Source organism: Cryptomeria japonica, chromosome 9 (assembly GCF_030272615.1).
Source record: "Cryptomeria japonica chromosome 9, Sugi_1.0, whole genome shotgun sequence".
NCBI lineage: Eukaryota > Viridiplantae > Streptophyta > Pinopsida > Cupressales > Cupressaceae > Cryptomeria > Cryptomeria japonica.
In genome coordinates, this window is record NC_081413.1 from 102,348,906 (window position 1) to 102,374,861 (window position 25,956).

At 39.4% G+C, this 25,956-nt stretch overlaps 1 protein-coding gene across 2 annotated transcripts in view; it reads right to left on the minus strand.

The window, feature by feature from the left end:
• The window catches only part of LOC131062805 (uncharacterized), a 112,581-nt gene that overhangs the window by 54,562 nt on the left and 32,063 nt on the right, over nt 1-25,956 (minus strand). For both annotated transcript variants that reach the window (XM_057996548.2, XM_057996547.2), the window contains one exon: nt 6,642-6,818. In XM_057996548.2, coding sequence (XP_057852531.1) covers nt 6,642-6,789 — 148 coding nt within the window. In that variant the 5' untranslated portion in view covers nt 6,790-6,818. The remainder of the gene's footprint in view (nt 1-6,641; nt 6,819-25,956) is intronic.

Consider the following 25,956-nt stretch of genomic DNA (forward strand, 5'->3'; position numbering starts at 1 on the left):
CCAGTGCATTTAATTGAAAAATCTGATAAGAATTTACAATCCATTTATCTTTTATGATTTCTTGTAAACCCTCAAGTCCTTTTATAGAAAACTAAAAAGTACACGGGAACGCATGCAAGGAAAAGCCTCCCAACATAGAAAGATTCTTTCTCAGTTCAACATATCTTAACAGAGAGCCACCGACTGTGTTCAAGGTTGGACCATTGCCAATAATTTATCCCCACAGACTCACCTTCAATTTGTTGTGAGGGTATTGCCAAGATCCTTGAAGCTGTTGGTCTGAGGAAAACTCTGAATTTTTACCTGGCAGCCTCTGGCCTAGTGATTAATGAGGATAAGCCTAACTTTTGTTTTAATAACCCTTTGTAAATTTAGCAACAGATTGCCCTCACTCTTTAACTTAGAATTGTCCACCTTCCTATCAACTATATTGATATCCTTCATTTATTTTTAATTTTAGAATTGGCCACCTTCCCATCAATTATCTTGATGCCCTTTGTTTATTTTTTATACCAAAAGTGATCAGTGGAAGAAAATTATTGATAAACTACAACTGAGAATTAAATATTGGACTTTTCAATGGTTGTCCCTTACTGACCATTTGACTCTTTTGAAGTTTGTTCTTCAAGCTTTGCTCATCTATAGATTCTGTGTGTTAACTTTCCCCGAGTGTCTCCTCAATGAGTTTGTCTCCTTGTCTAGATAATTTTTATGGACTTTTCTATTGGAGATAGTGTCAAAAGACACATCAGCTTTAGGGATGGATATTGAACTATAAACACCTCGTGGTGTTGCTGAATCAGAGATCCCAAGAATGGCTTTGTCTGGTAAAGGCTCTGCAGTTTCACAAACCATTGAACAGGAAGCAGCCCTCATCAAGGCCAGGCTTTTTTGGATCGTCAAAAGCAGGAAGAGAGCTCTATTCTTGGGTGATGCTTGGGACATCCACCCCCACTCATTTCCTCCTTTACCAATCTGCTTATTCTGAGTCAAATCTTTAAAATTGCTGGTTGGTATATTGTCCTAGACTTTCAAGCTACTTCAGATGAGAGTAGAACCCAGTTCCCAGCTGCAAAAATATCAGTGATTGGTTTTGGGGAAAATCTACAATAGATCACGATAGATTACTTTATCCTCATGGATCAACAGTAGCTCAAGGTTACAAGAACCTTGACATGAATAGCAGCAATAACAGAGATTCCTCTTGATGAAACAAAGTTTGGAACAAGTTTTGTTTGCCTAAATGTAACCTCTTCATCTTGTTGGTTTGTAATAGCAAATATCTTACCTGGGACAATATACTAAAGAAAGATTTCAGGGACTTTCAAAATGTGTGCCTTGTAATAATGATGAGAAATCAGATGCTCACCTTTCCTTCCAATGTCCTTTTGCTCTTATTATCTGGTGGCAATGGTGGCAAATATGGGATTGACAGATTATTCACGCTACCTCCTTATCTGATTTTTGGCCCAGGATGGGTCTGCCTCCTTCCAATGCTTATGTCCTTGAAGCTGCTTGGAAGATTGGTCTAATTTCTTTGTTTTGGAAACTATGGCTTGAATGGAACCAACAGATTTTCCAAGGACACCAAGGTCTTTGTTCTCAAACATGGCAAAAACTCCTGGTTTCTCTACAAGAAATCACTGCTGCAAAGGGTAATTTTACTGAGCAAAGGTCACCCTCTGGCCCACGAATAATCAAAATTCTTGGTCTGTACTCTGTTGTTCAACCTTTGTGTCAAATTTATTGATTATGAGATTCTCTAAAGCCATTAACAGGTCCAATTTGTGGTCCCCTTCTCCTGTGGAATTTGTCAAAAAAAACATCGATGGCTCAGCTCGTGACAACCCCTGTGCAACCAAAATTGGAGGGATTCCATGGGATGAGGATGGCTCTGTTCACTTCATTTTTCTCTATGGCAATGGGAACTGAAACCAACAACTACATGGAAGCTAGAAGCGTTTTTAATGCTCTTGAAAAGACTTGTGAGAAAAAATTGAAGAAAATTTCTGTCAAACTGACTCTTTAATTATGGTTACTGTTGTCACAAAAATTTGCACCCTTGCTGAGTTATCAATTCAGCAACCTTGTGAAACATGGAAACAGCCCCGAAGTGTGGGACCTTGCGCAATGGGGTTGAATCTCGGGAGAAGGCAAGCTTCCTTCTCAATCAAGGTGCAGGTGTTGAACCAACTCAACACTCCAAATTCTACTTCTAAACCTATCCTAATAGCTTGCAGAGGAAAAGGGAAGAAGGAAATGCTAAAATGAAAGGAGGTGATGCACCAAGATAATAGATGTTCCTCTCCCCGCCTCGGAATGACACAAAGAATCAATTGAAATACCTTGGAGATGCACAAACTTCAGTTGCATGAATAAAGACAAACACATGTATGGAGGTTAGAATTTGTTGAATGTCAAAAGGAGAGAAGGTTTCCCACAAGTCACACTCAAAAACAAGTTAACACAGCATATACATGAGAGAGCCACAAAACATGCACTTACAATGAAGGTAAGAAAGCATACACAACATGCATAAGTTGAAGGGAGGCAAAAATGATAATTTCAATTCATTCTAAGGCCAATGGCCAAACTTATAGTTACAAAAATGCAAGAAAATATGCAAATCTTCAAAAGAAGTGAAAGAGCAAAGAGTAGCTCAAGCCAGTAGGGAGAGAACCCTTTACAATGAGGCTTAACAGCCTATATATAGCAAACTAGTTGCAAAAGAGAGACCAATGATCAAGGAGAAGAAGCCTTGATCCTGGCGTGCACAGAGGAATGTCTGTCAGGGAAGGCAGGGAGGTGCACAGACCTGACATGGTGTGCACACAAGCAACCTAGCCATACCCTAACAAGGCAATCCCAAGAAGAAAGTACTTATAGAAGGTGGATTGCCTGACATTCCAAAGTCAAAGCATGCAGTCCTAACATGAAGGTCATCAAGTAACCATAAATAAGCATGGCCCTATACTCCACTTGATGGCAATCCTGCAAAAAGCATTAAATGCGCCCTTGTAGCTCCATGAATGAAAGTAGACAAGTTGCATGAGTTGATGGAGATTTAAGAACCTTAAGTGTTGATCACATCATCCAAAAGTGTCGCAAGTCATTGGAAGTTGGAAGTCAGACGTCAACCCTGCTACAAGGTGAAAGGAGTCGGGAACCTGGGGGTTCCGAGATTCCGAGGTCATGAAAGAAAAGGCTTGGAACCTGGGGGTTTCGGGAACCTGAGGGTACCGGGATTCCAAGGTCGTGAAGGAAAAGGCTTGGAACCTAGGGGTTCCTGGATTTCAGAGTCATGAAGGAAAAGGCCTGGAACCTGGGGGTTCCAAGATTCCGGGGTCATCAAGGAAAAGACCTCTAACCTGGGGGTTCCAAGATTTCAGGATTCTGGGTTCAAGGAAGGGAAAAGGCTTGAGAACTAAGAATTTCGGGATTCCGGGGAAGGGAAAAGGCTTGAGAACTAGGAATTCCGGGATTCCGTGATTTCGGGTTCAAGGAAGGGAAAAGGCTTGAGAACTGGGAATTCTGGGATTCTGGGACTCCAAGTTCAAGGAAGGGAAAAGGCTTGAGAACTAGGAATTATGAGATTCTGGGATTCTGGGTTCAAGGGAAAAGGCTTGAGAACTAGGAATTCCAGGATTTTGAAATTTCAGGTTCAAGGAAGGGAAAAGGCTTGAGAACTGGGGATTTCGGGTTCAAGAAAGGGAAAAGGCTTGAAAATTGGGAATTCCGAGATTTCAAGATTCCAGGTTCAAGGGAGAACTTCCGCCTCCCGACAAGACAACACTTAACATTTCATGATTCCTTTGGTTTTGTCCTTGATCAACTAGGGCAGCGCTGATCCATGGAACATATCTCTAATTGGTTCTCACTGATGGACCACGGGTGTCATAAAATGACAACAGTTACTCTTTTGAACAGGAACAAGGCCCATGACTCCTCTTGGTAGCTTAAAAGCTGGTTGCAGAAATCCTTCATCTTGTCACTATGTTCAAGGCCATACCCTTTGTGTATATTGCTTGGGAATGAAACCCAGTGGAAATATTTTTGGCTAAATGGAGAGCTGAAGAGAACCACATCTAGGATGTGCTTCAAACTGGGGCTCTTTGACCCATGGGAAGGTTGCCCAACTTCTTCAGCTTATTAAGAATGATCACTCATAATACTTATATGGTAGATGTCTTGCTGGACAGCTCTGGCCTTCAGTATTCTTTCTAGAATTTTCTCACTGGGTTTCCTGGCTGGTATTTTTGTCTTTCATGGTATTTTGGGTTCTCTTGGTTTGAAGTCTCTCCTTGAGACATGAAAAGATCCTCTTGTCTATGGGATCTTCTTAGAATCGGGATTGTACTAATCTCATTTGAGTCTTTTCTCTCCTTTCCCTAGTTATGGCATTGTCCATCTGGAGATTTTTGGTTTGTTAACTGTAACTTCCACTTATTTTAATTGAAAAAAAAATCACTTTTTTCCAAAAAAATGGAAAAACTTATCGCAAACCATGGATACGCTCAATTTTTCAGAGAGATGACTATAATTTAAAGACAGTTGAGGAACAGTCAAGCCACCAAGAACCCTCCAATGAAAAAAAAGAAAACTTGAGTTCCTAACTAGCTGATAAATATCACAAAATTGAATATACATATTAAACTAAATAGGTGCATAGATAATTAATTGACAAAATTGAATAATTAAATATATCAACAAAAATTCAGAGTTGTGATGTAGGTCTATGTGAGGAGCAAATCTAAACAAAAGTGTAATTTCCCCTTCCTAATTTTCCCTAGAATTGCAATTGCAACAAATTAGGGTTAGGGTTACATTTTACAAAGTAAATATTTCTTTAAATAATGCAATCTTGGATTTGGATCCTGCAATCATAACATAGGAAACATATACAATATGTATATTTAATTACTAGTGTTACACAAGATCACATTGCATTCAACTACTATACATAATATTATTATACATGCATATTAGTTTTTGGAGGAAGAGACATGATAGGTCGACCCAAAGCCATTTCTACACTAAGCCCAATAGTGGATGTCTACCAGAGCCCTCTTTGCTTGCTTAGCAGCTTGTACCTGCTTTCCTCATCAATGTCTCATCTTCCTAAAGACAAGTGCCATCTTGCTGAGTTGGGTGGAGGTCGTAAGGGGGTTCCTTGGTTCTTCTATGTAAGTGCCCTCTTGTCCTAGGAGCCACTATTGTCAACGTTAGGATGGCCTACTTATGTAGCACTCTTGTCACCCACCTCTTACACCCCAGGCCCTTCCTACAAGATGGGTCTCAGACAATCAAGCATATCTTATATTCTATCATATAATCATACACTCAAGCATTATCTATTATGCATGAGCGACATGTATATATATACCACAATTGATTGTGAGAAGGAAAGTGCTGAGGAAGGCAGATCTGATATAACATCAGTCTGTCGTATTATGCCTGATCTGAAGATAAATTCCTTTGGTGTATATATTGTTCAACTTCTATGAGTCGATCCTAGACTTATGCACTCTTATGCTGAATGCTTCGATCTTCCTTGGTAATTGTATTTGTTTACTGAATGTGCTTTGATCTGATCGTACTTGAGTGATTGGTTGATTTGAGGTTCGATCTGAGATTCCTTATTTCCCTTATCAGAATTATTTCCTCTTTGATCTGCTGAAAATACATATCTTCCTGATCTTCCGCCCACCTTTCTACACTACTGGGCAATGTCTTCTTATATTCCTCCATCAGAATTAAAGGGTTATGTCTTTTCTTCGAAGTTGTGTTGGAGTGGAACATGTCCGTTTGCTGCCAGGCGTGACCCTTGGAGTGGAATATGTCCACTCATTACTAATCACATCTCTTCATAGTCTAATCGCTTCTCACAATTCATTATTGTTTAATCTAACTAGTTCCCTATCCATTTTGGAGGAGATCGCCGATAGAGGAAGGGGAATTCATTATGCAATTGTTATTCATTATATATACGGTAATCCTTATTCCATGCAATCTGCTATAAAAATCACAAACTGCTGTTAATCTTATGATTGACGTTAGAAGAAGAAATTGTGAAGTCTTACAATCGTAAGAAAATTTCTTATTCAGGTATTTGTCAGATCGGGCGCATGACAAAAACCAGGGTTGAAACAGTTGAAGACATATTATCACAAAGGTTCAGATAAGATAAAGTTCTATGCAAGGGAAGGAAATAGTATGATAACTTTGTGATAAGGAGAAATAATGGTCAAGGAACCAAACCTGTCCAATTGTGCAGTATATGATCACAAAATAAAAAAGAGCTAAACACAGAATCAGATTGCATCATTGTCGAAAAGGAGAATATCAAGAAGTGGAAATTCTTGTCATGAGCACAATAATAGGGAAAAAAAAGGAAAGACATGAAATCACCTATGAATAAGCATATTACCTAGTTTAGGGGCTTTTGCAGGCAGTGAATGTGATGTGCACTTTCTTCATTGAGTCAAGTAATTCTTATTAGAACGTTCCAAGATTTCAAAAATTGTAACTATTTTTTATGAGTCCAACAGGTGACTTTGACTTTGGACATGAGTACAAGAATTTTATCTCACACACAAGCATATTTATGTACAAACAGATAACTGAGAGAGCAATTTACATACCATAATATACCCTACCAAGAGTCCAAAATGCTAGAGCTCCACAAACACTGAAGATGCCAGCAGTTTGCCGTATCATTGTTGAACAGGGTTTTGCATCCGATCTCATTAACTCCCCATTAGACCATCCTAAAAATTCCCTTAGAGCCATATTACTTCTTTTTGATACTTTCCTATAGCCTGTTTCATTCACAGCCAATTACCACAAACATCAATACTTTTAATATCAAAATACAATAAGAAAACAAGAAAAAGCCTACAGACATATCACTTAGGTCAAAAAGAAAAATAAGATTTACAGTTAACCATAACATTTAGCAATGACAATATTTTCTCCCTGAAATTTAGTATATTTGCTCTCAAGTATTGAAAAGAAACTTGACTGGACATGTTTATGCCAGAAAATTCCAGTAGTTTTCAAATTAGAACCCAATGAAATTGTTCATTCCTTTGCTTCAAATCAAAATTTCATTAGACATGAAAAACAAATCCCTGTAGGATACTGATAACTAATACGGTAACATAGGGACACATCCCCCCAAGCATCCCTGAGGCAGTGGGATGATAGAGTATGTCCCACAGCCATCCCTTGTCATTGGGGAAACCAAGGATGGGGAATGTCTGGTCATCCCCACGACAACCAGGAACATCCCCCTGCTGGTCTACATATTTTTTAATTAAAAAATACTTCATTTTTTTCAGAAAAAAGAGGTGTTGGGGGCCCACAAACCCTCCCACATCTGTTATGCAACCCTAATCGACAGACTCCTAAGAATTGAGAAACTCCAACCACACATAGGGATGTTGATCCTAAAGATATTAGAGTCTTAGACAGATTGATGAGGAGGAGATGCATCAGGGATTGCTTGGGGATCTTATCAGATGAGTCAAAACTTGATATACAAAGTAACTCACAATCAGATGGCCCTTTGGATGCTGATAGCCCAAATGAGTCATAGTTGATATCTATAATCTTACAGCTATGCCTATCGTTGTACATTTTGTCATTGAATCAATTATAATTTTGTAGCCTTTGGACCTTTGAAAACATTTTTTTTTTTAATCAATGAACATGTCATATTGAATATAAGATTTGATACATTATACAAATGTCTAAACTTGAATTTTGATGTCATGTACCACTAAACTTGTAAAAACTTGAGTTTATCTATCTATCTATCTATATACATACTGACAGCCCATGCCATCCCCAAGAAAACGCCCATCAGAACCCTCATCCTAAAAGGCATCTCACTGTCCACATCCTTGAATCACCATGGGACATAGATAAAAATGTGCAGTACTGAGAGCACACCACCTGTATTTACATGATGTTGGATCTCCACTTCAGATAAGCATTGATTATTTCCCTCTACCACTCATGAGAGACAACGATCACAAAACTCAAAGGAGTAGGCTACTTAAAATAGAATTCAAGTATAGATATGAAAAATGAAAATGACAACTGTTTTTATAACTTAGAAATGACATGAATCCATCGTATCAAATCTTTTGAATAGCTCATTGACAACTGAACTCACCACCGACGAGAGAAAAAAGTTACCTTCATCTTTACCATGTAGCAATCAAAAATATCTAGTTTATGCAGTTATAAGACCCTTTGGATTCAATGCCGAAGTATGAAAAGCCCCTACTAGATTCGGTTGTGTTGACGTGTATTTTATACACAATCATACACAGAATAAAATACCTAAAGGCATCTTATCCTCTCTTGAATAAAGTCTCTAACTGCTGAAGATTCGCATGAAGGATCAGTTAGGATGACTCCAATGTTCTGGTTAGTAGGGTCTCTACGTGTGGATAAGCTCCAGCGGTATGATGTGATTTGCTGTGTCCTCAAGGGGCCTTACACTCCGAAAGTCTTACTAAACTAAAGAAGCTTTCAAAAATAACAAAAGGATAGGGTTTTGCAAGAAGTCAAATCTAATCTAACCCTAAGAATGACTTCATGTGGACAAGACTTGGCAAGATTCTACCAACTTCAATTTCGCCATAAAATAACAACTCAATTGAAATTGATGCGATCTTCTAAGGTAACGAAAATGATTTTCAATGCATCAAAGATCAAAGACACTACCATGAAGGTACATATCCAAGATACAATAATGATTGAAGGTTAAGTGATTCAAATATCTCCAGTTGACCACGCAAGGCGTTCCTACAATCAGCAAGAAGCTAGTGGTATGGAAAGCGAATCCTACCAAAGATCAAGTCTCACACTTTGCCCTTCAATTTAACACACTACTTTGATCGAGAAATGATTCAAGAAAATTGAACAACCATGAAGATAACTAAGAGAATTGCAACAAAACACCATAACTTCAATATTTCATTGATTCCAAAGTCATCATATACAACAATTGTTTGAATTCTTTCTTCAAAACTCAATCTTGCTACAAAAGTAAATTGCTTCTAAACTCTAATCTCTCTAATACATCAAAAATCTAATCTTCTTCTCACATCTAACTTATGAAAATGAAATGAAATGAGGGTATAAATAGCATCCTCAATTACAATGAATGGTCCAGATCAAAAGCAGATCAATGGTCAAGATCATGACACCTAAACCCTAATTAGGGTTTTATTACAAAAGTTCCCCTTTTATTGCACAACATTAAATGCATAGCTGTTGACGTGTATTTTGTACACCATCATACACAGAATAAAATACCTAAAGGCATCTTATCCTCTCTTGAATAAAGTCTCTAACTGCTGAAGATTCGCATGAAGGATCAGTTAGGATGACTCCAATGTTCTGGTTAGTAGGGTCTCTACGTGTGGATAAGCTCCAGCGGTATGATGTGATTTGCTGTGTCCTCAAGGGGCCTTACACTCCGAAAGTCTTACTAAACTAAAGAAGCTTTTAAAAAATAACAAAAGGATAGGGTTTTGCAAGAGATCTAATTTAGTCTAACCCTAAGAATGACTTCATGTGGACAAGACTTGGCAAGATTCAACCAACTTCAATTTTGCCCTAAAATAACAACTTAATTGAGATTGATGCGATCTTCTAAGGTAACAAATGGTTCTTCAACACATCAAAGATCCAAGACACTACCACGAAGGTACATATCCAAGATACAATAACGATTGAAGGTTAAGTGATTCGAGTATTCTCCAGTCGACCACGCAAGGCGTTCCTACAATCAGCAAGAAGCTAGTGGTTTGGAAAGCGAATCCTACCAAAGATCAAGTCTCACACTTTGCCCTTCAATTTAACACACTACTTTGATCGAGACATGATTCAAGAAAATTGAACAACCATGAAGATAACTAAGAGACTTGCAACAAAACACCATAACTTCAATATTTCATTGATCTCAAAGCCATCATGTACAACAATTGTTTGAATTCTTTCTTCAAAGCTCAATCTTGCTACAAAAGTAAATTACTTCTAAACTCTAATCTCTCTAATACATCAATAATCTAATCTTCTTCTCACATCTAACTTATGAAAATGAAATGAAATGAGGGTATAAATAGCATCCTCAATTACAATGAATGGTCCAGATCAAAAGCAGATCAATGGTCAAGATCATGACACCTAAACCCTAATTAGGGTTTTATTACAAAAGTTCCCCTTTTATTGCACAACATTAAATGCATAGCCAATTATAAATTTGGCACAAAAATCTAGGAAACATAGACCAATGACAATTAAGGTGCCATGTCATCTATAACAACCTCTCATCTAGAATCTTATTCCCTTTCCAATGCTCCTTTTTAGCATATGCAATGAATCTTGATACGATTCCTTCGATCTCAGCAATTGGAATCTCGGGAAGATTCTTCATACTTTCTTCCAGGTGGATGACCTGATCGAATGCATCTAGAAGAGTTGCGTCCCATGAAGATTCAAGTTCCTTTGTTCTTTCAATCAGGAGCATGGTGGCAAACATCTGATCATATTGCTCGTCTGTGACATTAGCGTCCTTACAAAAGATGACCTTGATTCTATCCTCCAATTCTTGCATATCCACATCTGTCTCGACCTCGATCCTCCTGCCAAGAATGGTACGTAGTACCTCAAATACTCTGTCCTGGATCGGATTGATCACCTCTTCTACTTGGCTACATCTAGTACTGATGTCCTCAAAGAAAACACTCTTCATCTGGAGTAAGGTTGACCATTGAAGCAAACTGTGAGGTCCTCCATCCATAATCTTTTCTTGCGCTAAGACCTTCCTTGATGTGTGTCTAATTACTTTCAAGACAGGAATGATAACATCTTTGGTATGAGCAAATGCGGCTACTGTTATCATCAAATTGTGGATTATCTCAAGAACCTGGATAGCTTGATGAATAGTCTTCATCATCCTTGTTACAAATTCTACGGCAACTGTATGAGATTTATCCATCCAAGTACTCATACGCTGGACCATATTCCTGAATCTTTCTGCCTCATTAATTGATTGAAGTGGAAGTGCCTGCACTGGTGATCTAGCTGGATCCTGACGTCCCAAAGGTTCATTGAGATGACTGAAATAAGTCCTCCATGCACCGACCTCTCTCTCAAGCTTTCTATTCTTCTCCATTTCTTCTCTAAGCTTGTCTTTCAATGCCTCAAATGAATCGGTGGCATCATCTAGTGTCTGCTCAGCTGTGGATGGTCCTAGCTCAAAAGTCTGTATATCATAATCCTCTGCTAGGATCTCACCTTCATATTTGTCTACTGCCGATGTAGCTATCTGCAGTTTTCTGGATCCAGTCTCATCTCTAATCATTTTGGACATCTTGGTAGCCTTTCTCTTCTCTGTCACTTCCTGGGAATGTCCAACAAGGCTCTCTAAATCGATTACATTATCCTCGTCCTCTATCACGATCACCTTGGTTAATCTTTCCTTCAACCAATCTGGGATGGCCGATCTTGTCTCTTGAACCTGAATTTCCTTATGCAATATTTCTTCTTCTCTGTGAGGAGATGTTACTTCGTCATTATTCTTGTCTTCATGTAACTCATAATCTTGGAGAGATCCACTTGGTGACCCTTGAGGTACCTGTCCTTCTTTATCATTCTGAACCATCGACTCCATAGACTCCTCCACTTCAAGTGTCCTTTTCTCTTGTCGAGAAGATGTACCGGATGAACGATCTCGGCTGGCCTCTTGTTTCTTCTTGGAAGATTCTCTCTTTCCAGGTCTCTCTTTCCTTTTCGAGCCTCTTGGATGGAGATCGCCTTCACTTGCACTTCGAAGGTTGCCCTCACTTGCATTTCTGGGATTAGGATTACCTTCGCTCACACTAGCTCCACCTTCGGCTGGCTTTTCTTCCAAAGTGAAAGTCATAGCTATGCCTTGCTCTCTCAACTTCTGATGCTGCACATCAACCCATTTGCGAGTACAAGACAAGACTGGAGCCATCAAAGCATCTAGATCCACGACCTCGGGCTCATTCCAATCTAACCTTATTGATTTGCTTTCTCGATCGTAGGATGACTGGAGATGCCTGCCACTGTCCTGAGCTTGGTCGGCCACTCTGTAAATCTTGCATTTCCTGATGAAATCCAAAGGCAATCTAGAATGCATCTTTCTTTTCACTTCAAGATCGTCTAAGAGATTCATCATAAAATCTTCTATCTGAAACTCATGCTTAAACTTCCTACCGACTGTCTCCTCTATATATCCATGTGGATCAAAGCTTTCTCTCAAGGCAAAGGATGAAAAAGAATACAAAGCTAACTCCTTCTCTGCGTCATCCATGGCTAAAGCATTAGGACATACCTCAACTGAATTGCCCAATATGATAGGTACGGGAACTCCATTTCCGTGTCTGTGTCTGAATGCCTTCGCATAAGCTGCCAACTGTCTTGTTACCTCAAGTAACACAATTCTGTCTGTCGGATATCTTGGCAACATGTATGGAGGTGAAGGACATCCATGAACTCTGATATAAGTAAACTTCGGAAATTGGATAAACCAAGCACCGTACCTCTTTACTAGTTCCTGTGCATCCTGAGATAATCTGTTGTGAATCCCACCTTGCAACGTCCTTGTGATGTTCATCGTGAAGGTATCATTAACTAACTTGAAGTTGCTTCCTAGCGGATGATGCAAGTGGACATAGGAATCACAAACTCTGACCTCGCCGGGTCCTCTTCCAATCACTCCTCTGTGAGGTAGTCCTGTGTACTCGAAGCTCCTGATCAAGGCATAGATGACGTATGAACTCATGTGGAAGGACTTGGTAGCCTTGAGTCTCCTCAACTGTACATCCAAGCAATGGCTAATCATTCTAGCCCAATGAATTGTTCCTTTACCCTGAACTATCACCTGAATGAAGTAGAACATCCACTTTTCAAAGTAAAAAGCTTGAGGTGCACCTGTGACTCGGTTGAGCATTGTAATCAAATCTCTGTACTCCTCCTGGAAATCAATCCTGTGTGGTGTGTTCGGTACCTTGCTTAGGCGAGGACGACTCTTGAGTAACCAGTTCTTGTTAATGATGCTTAGGCAAGCATCTGGATCATCTTCATACATTGACCTGGCTCCTTCTATGCTCTTGTAGACCATATCTCTGTGCTCTGGAAGATGGAAAGCCTCACTTATAGCTTCCTCTGAAAGATAAGCTAAAGTGTTTCCTTCCTTGGACACGATCGTTCTGGATTGAGGATCATAATGACGAGCACACTCGATCATCAACTCATGACACTGTACTGTTGGAGGGAAGCCGGCCGCCTTAATGATGCCACTTTCAATTATCCTCCAGGCGACAGGTGATGGCTTGCCAATGTAAGGGACATCTCGAAACTTCTTCGTGCTGAAGTTGCCCAAGTTAGTATCTCCAATGTTGCTCCATTTAGACACGATCTTGGTCTCCACTTCTTCGGTCTTTTGATCTTCCTTCATGAGAGCTGGACGACTGGTGGATGCTCCCGTCTTCGGGGTCGCCATACCTACACAACATTTCATAATAAGTAACTAGATATTGCAATGCATAACATAGATTAGATTAATTTTAGGAAACTTCATGATAAGTCTTTGAGTTATCATTTCCTAAATAACGATTAAGCTATTGAAATTCAAAAATTCAAAATTCAAAACTTAAGCTATGACGATCAACAATTCAAAATTAAAACAATAAAACCATATCGCCATACCTCACTAGAGAGCTAACTCTAGAATGCAAAACAAATGGATTCGCCTAGGCAAAATTAATGCTAGATGGCCTTGACGTGATCTTCAATATCTTTGACAAGTTTGCTCAAAGGAAACTAAGGTTCGCACCTCCTTGGATAATACTTCGCACCACCTTGGAGACTACAATTCGCACTTCTCCTTTGTCTTCCTCAAATCGCATGTGAATGAAGATGGTAAAATGATAATGTGAAAATGAAAATCTTCACCTCCCTTTATAAGCGTTCACACCACAATTACCTTGAGGCCGACTTGTAAAAATAAGGCAATTTAAACGATTTTTAAATAAATAATAAAGGCCGACTTTGATAAAATAAACCCAAGCGCTTCATTTGATTAATAATTAATAATTAATTATAAATACCTTTGTTTTTTAAATTAACAAATTCGATTTTTTTTTTAAAAGGCAAAAATAATTAATTAATATCTTGCGCAAATTTTAAATGCTAATTTAATTGAATTTTCAAACTTTATCGATTTTTAGCATTTAAATAAATTCAAAAATGTTTGAGCGCCCAAAATTTGAAAATGGAAAAGTGCAAACCTCATCGCCCTGGTCCCTGACTGAGGGACAGGAGCAAAATTTCAATTTGGTCTTGATTCTTGTGCTTTTGACGTTCAAAATCTTCATCCTTACGTTGAAGTTGGCATTTTTACTAGGAATTTCAAACTTGGGTGACTTGACCTTGCAAATGAGTGCCTCTTGAGGTGATATCGCCCTGGTCCCTTGGAGAGGGACAGGAGCGATCCCTATGTTCTTACTTGAAATTCTTCGTTCTTGATTTTAACTCCTCGTTCATTGCCTTCCAAACGACGTTTTAAACCCTTTGTAACTTTGCTTTGACATGATCTTCGAAGGATAACAAGTATTTTAGCAAATATCGCCCTGGTCCCTTGGAGAGGGACAGGAGCGATCCTGGTGTTTTCTCCTTGACCTTTGTAACTTCAAACTTCAATCTTCATTGTGAGGGATAAACAATGTTATTCTTTCATTCTACTCTCATTTCACTTGGCTTCTACAAGACACTTTGATGTTTAGAGGACTATCGCCCTGGTCCCTTGGAGAGGGACAGGAGCGATCCTGAAGCTCTAGCCAAAATTTGTCATCTTTCAACCTTTGTTCTTCATTCATTGCTTCCTAAATGATGTTTTTGATCTTGCCTATCCTTGCCTTGTCTTGATTTTGAAGGAAAATCAATGATTTAATGAAAATCGCTCTGGTCCTTGCCTGAAGGACAGGAGCGATATAGCTTCCTTGGCTCAATTGATAGTCGTTTGACGTTTGAAACCTTTGTATATCACCTTCTTAAGATACCTTAGACCCTTTACCACCTCGCATGATCTTGACTTAACGTGATTTTGGAAGGATTTGGCCAATATGATAAATATCGCTCTGGTCCCTGCCTGAGGGACAGGAGCGATCTTCAATGTCTTGTGCTCATACTTGCTTTCATCAATTTGCCACTGCTTTCATTGTGTAAAATGAAGTCCTTTTGATCCCCTTGGACACTTAAAACATGATCAACTTTCAAAATCTAGGCTCTCATGAAAATTTCGCTCTGGTCCCTGCCTGAGGGACAGGAGCGAACCTAGGTATTTAAGTGCAAATCCCTCATTTTGGCGGTCCTTGTAACTTTGTTCTTCATCAAGATACCTTAAAACGTCCTCGCCACCTTGTACTTCGTCCTGGAGTGTCTTGAACTTGGGATGAAAGCAAGATAACTAAGATATCGCCCTGGTCCCTGGCTGAGGGACAGGAGCGAATTTGTGCTTGTAGGCTTCATCTCACTTTGCTAACCTCAAAAATTATCTTCAATGGTCTTGTAATGCTCCGTTTTATTCACCTTTGGCTTGGAAATCATTCAAACTTGGCAAGAAATTCGTCTAAGGCAAAGATCGCTCTGGTCCCTGACTGAGGGACAGGAGCGAACTTGGGCATCTGGGTCCCTTGTTGATGTTTCGTAATTTTCAATTTGTCTTCAACGGGTTCAATTCATTGTCTTTGCTTGCCTCAAACCTAAAACTTGCTTGATCTTTGCCTGAATTTTGCCTTATAAGAAATTTCGCTCTGGTCCCTGGGAGAGGGACGGGAGCTACAATGGATTTCGCCCTGGTCCCTGACTGAGGGACAGGAGCGATTTTTGCAATTTGGTCCACTTTCTTCATGTTTGTGCCTTCAAATTATATTCAATTGATAAAATGCATCTCCTTTGATCTCTTCAAATCGTCAAGTTGTTAAAATCCTGCAAGGACAAAGCAATATTTGATTTTGAGCTCCAGTCCTTCACTGAGGGACAGTAGCGATTTTGCTCCTACAGGCCAAAATATCATGATTTCACACGTTTAATCACTTCACAAGGCAAAAACAAATCATTCCTCATGCCCAGGATCAAATATCAAAAAACTCAAAATTTGGTCAAAAATTACTCAATTGAATAAAAATCACATTTTCATCATTAACACTTAGACAAATTTAGACTCTTCATTCAAAATTCCAATTGAAAATAGACCATTCTGGCGAATTCATTTCATTCAAAATTGCATCCTACAAAAGGAAGCTCAAAAAAAAAAGCTCTCAAGACTGACTGGACTCTAGCCTGAAAAGACAGTAACTAAAACCCTAAGGCTTGACCCTAATCCAGACAACTGACAAACTACCAAAACCCTAAAAAGCAAAGCGAAAGGCGAGCAAAAATGAGCAAAAAGAGGGGGTCCCCATTTCAAATGGGGCGATGTGTGAAATGGTCACAACAATAGCCAATTATAAATTTGGCACGAAAATCTAGGAAACATAGACCAATGACAATTAAGGTGCCATGTCATCTATAACAACCTCTCATCTAGAATCTTATTCCCTTTCCAATGCTCCTTTTTAGCATATGCAATGAATCTTGATACGATTCCCTCGATCTCAGCAATTGGAATCTCGGGAAGATTCTTCATTCTTTCTTCCAAGTGGATGACCTGATCAAATGCATCTAGAAGAGTTGCGTCCCATGTAAGTTCAAGTTCCTTAGTCTTTTCAATCAGGAGCATGGTAGCCAACATCTGGTCCTGTTGCTCATCTGTGATATTGACGTCCTTGCAAAAGATGACCTTAATCCTATCCTCCAATTCCTACAAATCCACATCTGTCTCAACTTCGATCCTCCTGCCAAGAATGGTACGTAGTACCTCAAATACTCTGTCCTGGATCGGGTTGATCACCTCCTCAACATGACTGCACCTAGTACTGATGTCCTCAAAGAGAACTTCCTTCATCTGGAGTAAGGTTGACCACTGAAGTAAACTGTGAGGTCCTCCATCCATAATCTTTTCCTGCGCTAAGACCTTCCTCGATGTTTGTCTAATTACTTTCAAGACAGGAATGATAACATCCTTGGTATGAGCAAAAGCGGCTACCGTTATCATCAAATTGTGGATGATCTCAAGAACCTGAATAGCCCTATGAATAGTCTTCATCATCCTTGTTGCAAATTCTACGGCAACTGTATGAGATTTATCCATCCAAGTACTCATACGCTGAACCATACTCCTGAATCTCTCTGCCTCACCAATTGATTGAAGGGGAAGTGCCTGTATAGGTGATCTTGCTGGATCCTGACGTCCTAAAGGCTGATTGAGATGGCTGAAATATGTTCTCCATGTGCCAACCTCCCTCTCAAGCTTTCTACTCTTCTCCATTTCTTCTCTAAGCTTGTCCTTCAATGCCTCAAAGGAATCTGTGGCATCATCTAGTGTCTGCTCAGCTGTGGATGGACCTAGCTCAAATGTCTCTACATCATATTCCTCTGCTAGGATCTCACCTTCATACTTGTCTACTGCCGGTGTAGCTATCTGTAATTTTCTGGATCCAGTCTCATCTCTAATCATCTTGGACATCTTGGTAGCCTTTCTCTTCTCTGTCACTTCCTAGAAATGTCCAACAAGGCTCTCTAAATCAATCACTTTGTCTTCGTCCTCGATCACAATCACCTTCGTTAATCTTTCCTTCAACCAATCTGGGATGGCTGATCTTGTCTCTTTGACCTGTATTTCCTTATGCAATATTTCTTCTTCTCTGTGAGGAGATGTTACTTCGTCATTATTCTTGCCTTCATGTAACTCATAATCTTGGAGAGATCCACTTGGTGACCCTTGAGGTACCTGTCCTTCTTTATCATTCTAAACCATCGACTCCATAGACTCCTCTACTTCAAGTGTCCTTTTCTCTTGTCGAGAAGATGTACCGGATGAACGATCTCGGCTGGCCTCTTGTTTCTTCTTGGAAGATTCTCTCTTTCCAGGTCTTTCTTTCCTCTTCGAACCCCTTGGATGGAGATTGCCTTCACTGGCACATCGAAGGTTACCTTCACCTGAATTTCTAGGATTAGGATTGCCTTCACTCACACTGGCTCCACCTTCGGCTGGTTTCTCTTCCAAAGTGAAAGTCATAGCCATGCCTTGCTCTCTCAACTTCTGATGCTGTACGTCAACCCATCTGCGAGTACAAGACAAGACTGGAGCCATCAAAGCATCTAGATCCACGACCTCGGGCTCATTCCAATCTAACCTTACTGATTTGCTTTCTCGATCATAGGATGACTGGAGATGTCTGCCACTGTCCTGAGCTTGGTGGGCCACTCTGTAAATCCTGCATTTCCTGATGAAATCCAAAGGCAATCTAGAATGCATTTTTCGTTTCACTTCAAGATCATCTAAGAGATTCATCATAAAATCTTCAATCTGAAACTCATGCTTAAACTTCCTACCGACTGTCTCCTCTAAATGTCCATGTGGATCAAAGCTTTCTCTCAAAGCAAAGGATGAAAAAGAATACAAGGCTAACTCCTTCTCTGCGTCATCCATAGCTAAAGCATTAGGACATACCTCAACTGAATTGCCCAAAATGATAGGTACTGGAACTCCATTCCCATGTCTGTGTCTGAATGCCTTCGCATATGCTGCCAACTGTCTTGTTACTTCAAGTAACACAATTCTGTCTGTCGGATATCTCGGCAACATGTATGGAGGTAAAGGACATCCATGAACTCTGATATAAGTGAACTTCGGAAACTGAATAAACCAAGCACCATACCTCTTTACTAATTCCTGTGCATCCTGAGATAATCTGTTGTGAATCCCACCTTGCAACGTCCTCGTGATGTTCATCGTGAAGGTATCATTAACTAGCTTGTAGTTGCTTCCTGTCGGATGATGCAAGTGGACATAGGAATCACAAACTCTGACCTCGCCGGGTCCTCTTCCAATCACTCCTCTGTGAGGTAGTCCTGCGTACTCAAAACTCTTGATCAAGGCATAGATGACGTATGAACTCATGTAGAAGGATTTGGTAGCCTTAAGTCTCCTCAACTGTACGTCCAAGCAATGGCTAATCATCCTAGCCCAATGTATGGTTCCTTTCCCTTGAACGATCACCTGGATGAAGTAGAACATCCACTTCTCAAAATAGAAGGCGTGAGGGGCTCCTGTAACTCGGTTGAGCATTGTGATCAAATCTCTGTACTCCTCCTGGAAATCAATCCTGTGTGGTGTGTTCGGGATCTTGCTCAGGCGAGGACGGCTCTTGAGTAACCAATTCTTGTTGATTATGCTTAGACAAGCCTCTGGATCATCTTCATACATTGATCTGGCTCCTTCTATGCTCTTGTATATCATGTCTCTGTGCTCTGGAAGATGGAAAGCTTCACTTATAGCTTCCTCTGAAAGGTACGCCAAAGTGTTTCCTTCATTGGACACGATCGTTCTGGACTGAGGATCATAATGACGAGCACACTCGATCATCAACTCATGGCACTGAACTGCTAGAGGGAAGCCGGCCGCCTTAATGATGCCACTTTCAATTATCCTCCATGCGACAGGTGATGGCTTGCCAATGTAAGGGACATCTCGAAACTTCTTCGTGCTGAAGTTGCCCAAGTTAGTATCTCCAATGTTGCTCCACTTCGACACGATCTTGGTCTCCACTTCTTCGGTCTTTTGATCTTCCTTCATGAGAGCTGGACGACTGGTGGATGCTCCCGCCTTCGGGGTCGCCATACCTACACAACATTTCATAATAAGTAACTAGATATTGCAATGCCTAACATAGATTAGATTAATTTTAGGAAACTTCATGATAAGTCTTTGAGTTATCATTTCCTAAAAAACGATTGAGCTAGGGGAATTCAAAATTTCAAAATTCAAAATTTAAACTATGACGATCAACAATTCAAAATTAAAACAATAAAACCATATCGCCATACCTCACTAGAGAGCTAACTCTAGAATGCAAAACAAATGGATTCGCCTAGGCAAAATTAATGCTAGATGGCCTTGACGTGATCTTCAATATCTTTGACAAGTTTGCTCAAAGGAAACTAAGGTTCGCACCTCCTTGGATAATACTTCGCACCACCTTGGAGAATACAATTCGCACTTCTTCCCTTTGTCTTCCTCAAATCGCATGTGAATGAAGATGGTAAAATGATAATGTGAAAATGAAAATCTTCACCTCCCTTTATAAGCGTTCACACCACAATTACCTTGAGGCCGACTTGTAAAAATAAGGCAATTTAAACGATTTTTAAATAAATAATAAAGGCCGACTTTGATAAAATAAACCCAAGCGCTTCATTTGATTAAATTAATTATTAATAATTAATTATAAATACCTTTGTTTTTTAAATTAACAAATTCGATTTATTTTTTTTTAACAAGGCAAAAATAATTAATTAATATCTTGCGCAATTTTTAAATGCTAATTTAATTGAATTTTCAAACTTTATCGATTTTTAGCATTTAAATAAATTCAAAAATGTTTGAGCGCCCAAAATTTGAAAATGGAAAAGTGCAAACCTCATCGCCCTGGTCCCTGACTGAGGGACAGGAGCGAAATTTCAATTTGGTCTTGATTCTTGTGCTTTTGACGTTCAAAATCTTCATCCTTACGTTGAAGTTGGCATTTTTACTAGGAATTTCAAACTTGGGTGACTTGACCTTGCAAATGAGTGCCTCTTGAGGTGATATCGCCCTGGTCCCTTGGAGAGGGACAGGAGCGATCCCTATGTTCTTACTTGAAATTCTTCGTTCTTGATTTTAACTCCTCGTTCATTACCTTCCAAACAACGTTTTAAACCCTTTGTAACTTTGCTTTGACATGATCTTCGAAGGATAACAAGTATTTTAGCAAATATCGCCCTGGTCCCTCGGTGAGGGACAGGAGCGATCCTGGTGTTTTCTCCTTGACCTTTGTAACTTCAACTTCAATCTTCATTGTGAGGGATAAACAATGTTATTCTTTCATTCTACTCTCATTTCACTTGGCTTCTACAAGACACTTTGATGTTTAGAGGACTATCGCCCTGGTCCCTTGGAGAGGGACAGGAGCGATCTTGAAGCTCTAGCCAAAATTTGTCATCTTTCAACCTTTGTTCTTCATTCATTGCTTCCTAAATGATGTTTTTGATCTTGCCTATCCTTGCCTTGTCTTGATTTTGAAGGAAAATCAATGATTTAATGAAAATCGCTCTGGTCCTTGCCTGAAGGACAGGAGCGATATAGCTTCCTTGGCTCAATTGATAGTCGTTTGACGTTTGAAACCTTTGTATATCACCTTCTTAAGATACCTTAGACCCTTTACCACCTCGCATGATCTTGACTTAACGTGATTTTGGAAGGATTTGGCCAATATGATAAATATCGCTCTGGTCCCTACCTGAGGGACAGGAGCGATCTTCAATGTCTTGTGCTCATACTTGCTTTCATCAATTTGCCACTGCTTTCATTGTGTAAAATGAAGTCCTTTTGATCCCCTTGGACACTTAAAACATGATCAACTTTCAAAATCTAGGCTCTCATGAAAATTTCGCTCTGGTCCCTGCCTGAGGGACAGGAGCGAACCTAGGTATTTAAGTGCAAATCCTTCATTTTGGCGGTCCTTGTAACTTTGTTCTTCATCAAGATATCTTAAAACGTCCTCGCCACCTTGTACTTCGTCCTGGAGTGTCTTGAACTTGGGATGAAAGCAAGATAACTAAGATATCGCCCTGGTCCCTGGCTGAGGGACAGGAGCGAATTTGTGCTTGTAGGCTTCATCTCACTTTGCTAACCTCAAAAATTATCTTCAATGGTCTTGTAATGCTCCGTTTTATTCACCTTTGGCTTGGAAATCATTCAAATTTGGCAAGAAATTCGTCTAAGGCAAAGATCGCTCTGGTCCCTGACTGAGGGACAGGAGCGAACTTGGGCATCTGGGTCCCTTGTTGATGTTTCGTAATCTTCAATTTGTCTTCAACGGGTTCAATTCATTGTCTTTGCTTGCCTCAAACCTAAAACTTGCTTGATCTTTGCCTGAATTTTGCCTTATAAGAAATTTCGCTCTGGTCCCTGGGAGAGGGACGGGAGCTACAATGGATTTCGCCCTGGTCCCTGACTGAGGGACAGGAGCGATTTTTGCAATTTGGTCCACTTTCTTCATGTTTGTGCCTTCAAATTATATTCAATTGATAAAATGCATCTCCTTTGATCTCTTCAAATCGTCAAGTTGTTAAAATCCTGCAAGGACAAAGCAATATTTGATTTTGAGCTCCAGTCCTTCACTGAGGGACAGGAGCGATTTTGCTCCTACAGGCCAAAATATCATGATTTCACACGTTTAATCACTTCTCAAGGCAAAAACAAATCATTCCTCATGCCCAGGATCAAATATCAAAAAACTCAAAATTTGGTCAAAAATTACTAAATTGAATAAAAATCACATTTTCATCAACACTTAGACAAATTAAGATTCTGCATTCAAAATTCCAATTGAAAATAGACCATTCTGGCGAATTCATTTCATTCAAAATTGCATCCTACAAAAGGAAGCTCAAAAAATAGCTCTCAAGACTGACTGGACTCTAGCCTGAAAAGACAGTAACTAAAACCCTAAGGCTTGACCCTAATCCAGACAACTGACAAACTACCAAAACCCTAAAAAGCAAAGCGAAAGGCGAGCAAAAACGAGCAAAAAGAGGGGGTCCCCATTTCAAATGGGGCGATGTGTGAAATGGTCACAACAGGTTGCAAATTCAAACTGGAGATTATTTGGTTTATCACTGTTGAGACATGGACCAGCTAGGACTCGAACCTAGGACCTTCCATACGCTGCTGGAGTGCTCTACCACTGAGCTACTGGCCCCTCTTGGACCAGTCCATCATTGGTCCGGGTGTGGCTTATTTCCAACACCAACACCCCCCCTTAAGCCACACCTCTCGTGTGTTTGGGGCCCCTAGCCTGGACCTGGCTCTGATACAATGTAAATGTTAAACAGACTGTTAGAATAGTTTTATTAATCAGTTCTCTGATCTCTGTATGTTGTTAATTCGATTTTATTCTTCTATCGAATTGCCTCTGTTGGTTTGCAAATTACATGTATCTATGACTAATCTCTGCAGTGATTTTATTATTGTATGTAATAAAATGAAGCTTTGGCAATGTCAGTATGGAGTTTCGTATTTATCCGTATACTGGTCGCCTATGCTCAGTTATCTTTTCTTAACATCTGCAGGGAACATGTTTGGCATCTATATATCATTCACATATTGGATCGTGCCTCCACAGGGAGTCACAATCCTATGTGGAACCATCGTGGTTCCACATAGGGTCGTGACCCCTGTGTGGAGTCACGATACTACCCAACATTGGCGTCAACAACTTAGGTGTAATTCGAATGTTTGTTTATGTCTAAGTATTGTTAGTTAAGTCTGCTAACTAATACACAATCAATAAGATCGTAACAAATATGCAATCAGTACGATCGTTACTGTGCAATTTTCTCTTTCATCTGAGACTATAAACTTAACACTCCCTCTTAGTCTCAAAAGAATAGGCCTAATACATATCACTTTAACTGAGCTCAACACTAATCTCATGAGAATCTCATCACCTAGGTGTAAAGTATCAACGTGTGATACTAAGGATATACTCACTTTGATATCCATGTTATGGTATGTGCACTGACATTAATACACTTACATAATGTCTACCATAACTTATCATATTACTGATATTCAAATTGTATGATTTTCAGTTTATATGATCTTCCAAACATTTGTAAGATCGTCACCTTACAATGTTTAAATACAAGTGTTCATTAACTAGAGAATCGTCATCCTTTAGTAATGTACACAGGAAAGATTATAAATTTCATATACTCATTTATATGAACAAGAAGTTTACATAATTAAACATCTTTATATATATCAATAATTATATTTTAACCATACCAAGAAGCCTCCAGAAGTGATAAATTTTCACTCTTGCTAGAGGTTTGGTGAGAATATCAGCTGTCTGATCTCCTGTATTGATATATTCCAACTTTATTACCTTTCTTTCTATCATGTCTCTTACATAGTGATATGGAATCTCAATATGTTTGGATCTATCATGGAAAACTGGATTGACTGAAAGTTTGATGCAGCTTTGGTTGTCACAATGAATGATTGTAGGTTTTAGGCTTTCACCAAATAATCCTACTATCAGTTTCCTCAACCATACTGCTTCTTTTGCTGCCATGGATGCAGCTATATATTTAGCTTCTGTAGAACTCTGGGCTACAGAAGATTGTTTTCTGCATATCCAAGATACCATAGCTGATCCCAAACTTAAACATAATCCAGAAGTACTCTTCCTGTCTGTTACGCTTCCAACCCAATCTGAATCAGAGAATCCATGTAGGTTCAATTCAGTGTGTTCATAGTGTAGTCCATAATCCAGAGTACCTTGAAGGTATCTCAATATATGTTTTACTGCTACTAAATGTATTTCTTTGGGCTCAACCATGTGTTGACTGTGTGCATTCACTGCATAGCATATATCAAGTCTGGTATTGACAAGGTACATAAGTGATCCAATAATCTGCCTGTATAATGTCGGATCTGCAAACTTGGAGTCTACTACTACTTCTTTTAGTTTATGAAGATTTGCTTCCATAGGGGATGACATTGACTTACAATTCAACATTCCAAATCTCTTTAGAATGTCAATGGTGTATTTACCTTGATTTAGATAAATACCATCTGGTCTTTGCCATACTTCTAATCCAAGAAAGTAATGGAGTAATCCTAAATCCTTCATCTCAAATTCTGAAGCTAGTTCTTGTTTGCATTTTGTAATGAGATGATCTTCTCCTGTAATTAATAAGTCATCTACATATAGTATCAATATCAGCATTTCACCTTTGACTGTCATAAAATACAGATTTGGATCAGCAATGTTCTTAGAGAAACCTATTCCCAATAAGTAACTGTCAATTCTTTCGTGCCATGCCCTGGGAGCCTATTTTAATCCATACAGTGCTTTTTCTAACTTGCATACATGTGTTTTTGCATTATTCACCTCGAATCCTTCAGGTTGTTCTAGATATACTTCTTCTTCAATTTTCCCATTCAAAAATGCAGTTTTTACGTCCATTTGATGAACTTTCCATCTTTTAGATGCTGCTATAGCTAGGATTGTTCTAACTGAAGTGTATCGAGCAACAGGTGCAAATGTTTCTTCATAATCAATTCCCTCCTTCTGTGAGAAGCCTCGAGCAACAAATCTTGCCTTGTGTTTTTCTATACTGCCATCAGCAACATGCTTGATTTTAAAGAGCCATTAGAGGATACAACTGATTTTTCTTTAGGTCTAGGCACAATTTTCCATACATCATTTTTTAAGATAGATTGATATTCCTCTATCATGGCATTCTTCCATACTTGTTGTTTAAGGGCTTCTTTTGCGTTTGAGGGTTCAGCATTTATGATTTCTGACATTAGAGTCACATAGCTAGAAAATCTTGAAGGTCTTTTGCTTTCCCTAAATGTTCCTCTTGGTGCTGCATAGGTTTCTGCTTCCTATACTGTTTTGGTGGCCCATGGTGGTCTTTTCCTAGGGTTCTCAATAGTAGTGTTCTTTTGTCCCAATGTGTTTTCCTCGGGATGCTCCCTCTGAGTTTCAGAAATAGAATCTTCCTCCAAATTTATGGAGTTGGTTGAAGTCTCATGTGTAATGGAACTTCTTGTTTTGTTAATAGCTACATCTTCTTCAAATATGACATCTCTGCTTAATTCTATTTGTCTTTGACCAAGGATGTATATTCGGTAGGCTTTTGAAGTTTCACTATATCCTACAAAAATCCCTTTCTGCCCAGCGGGTTCTA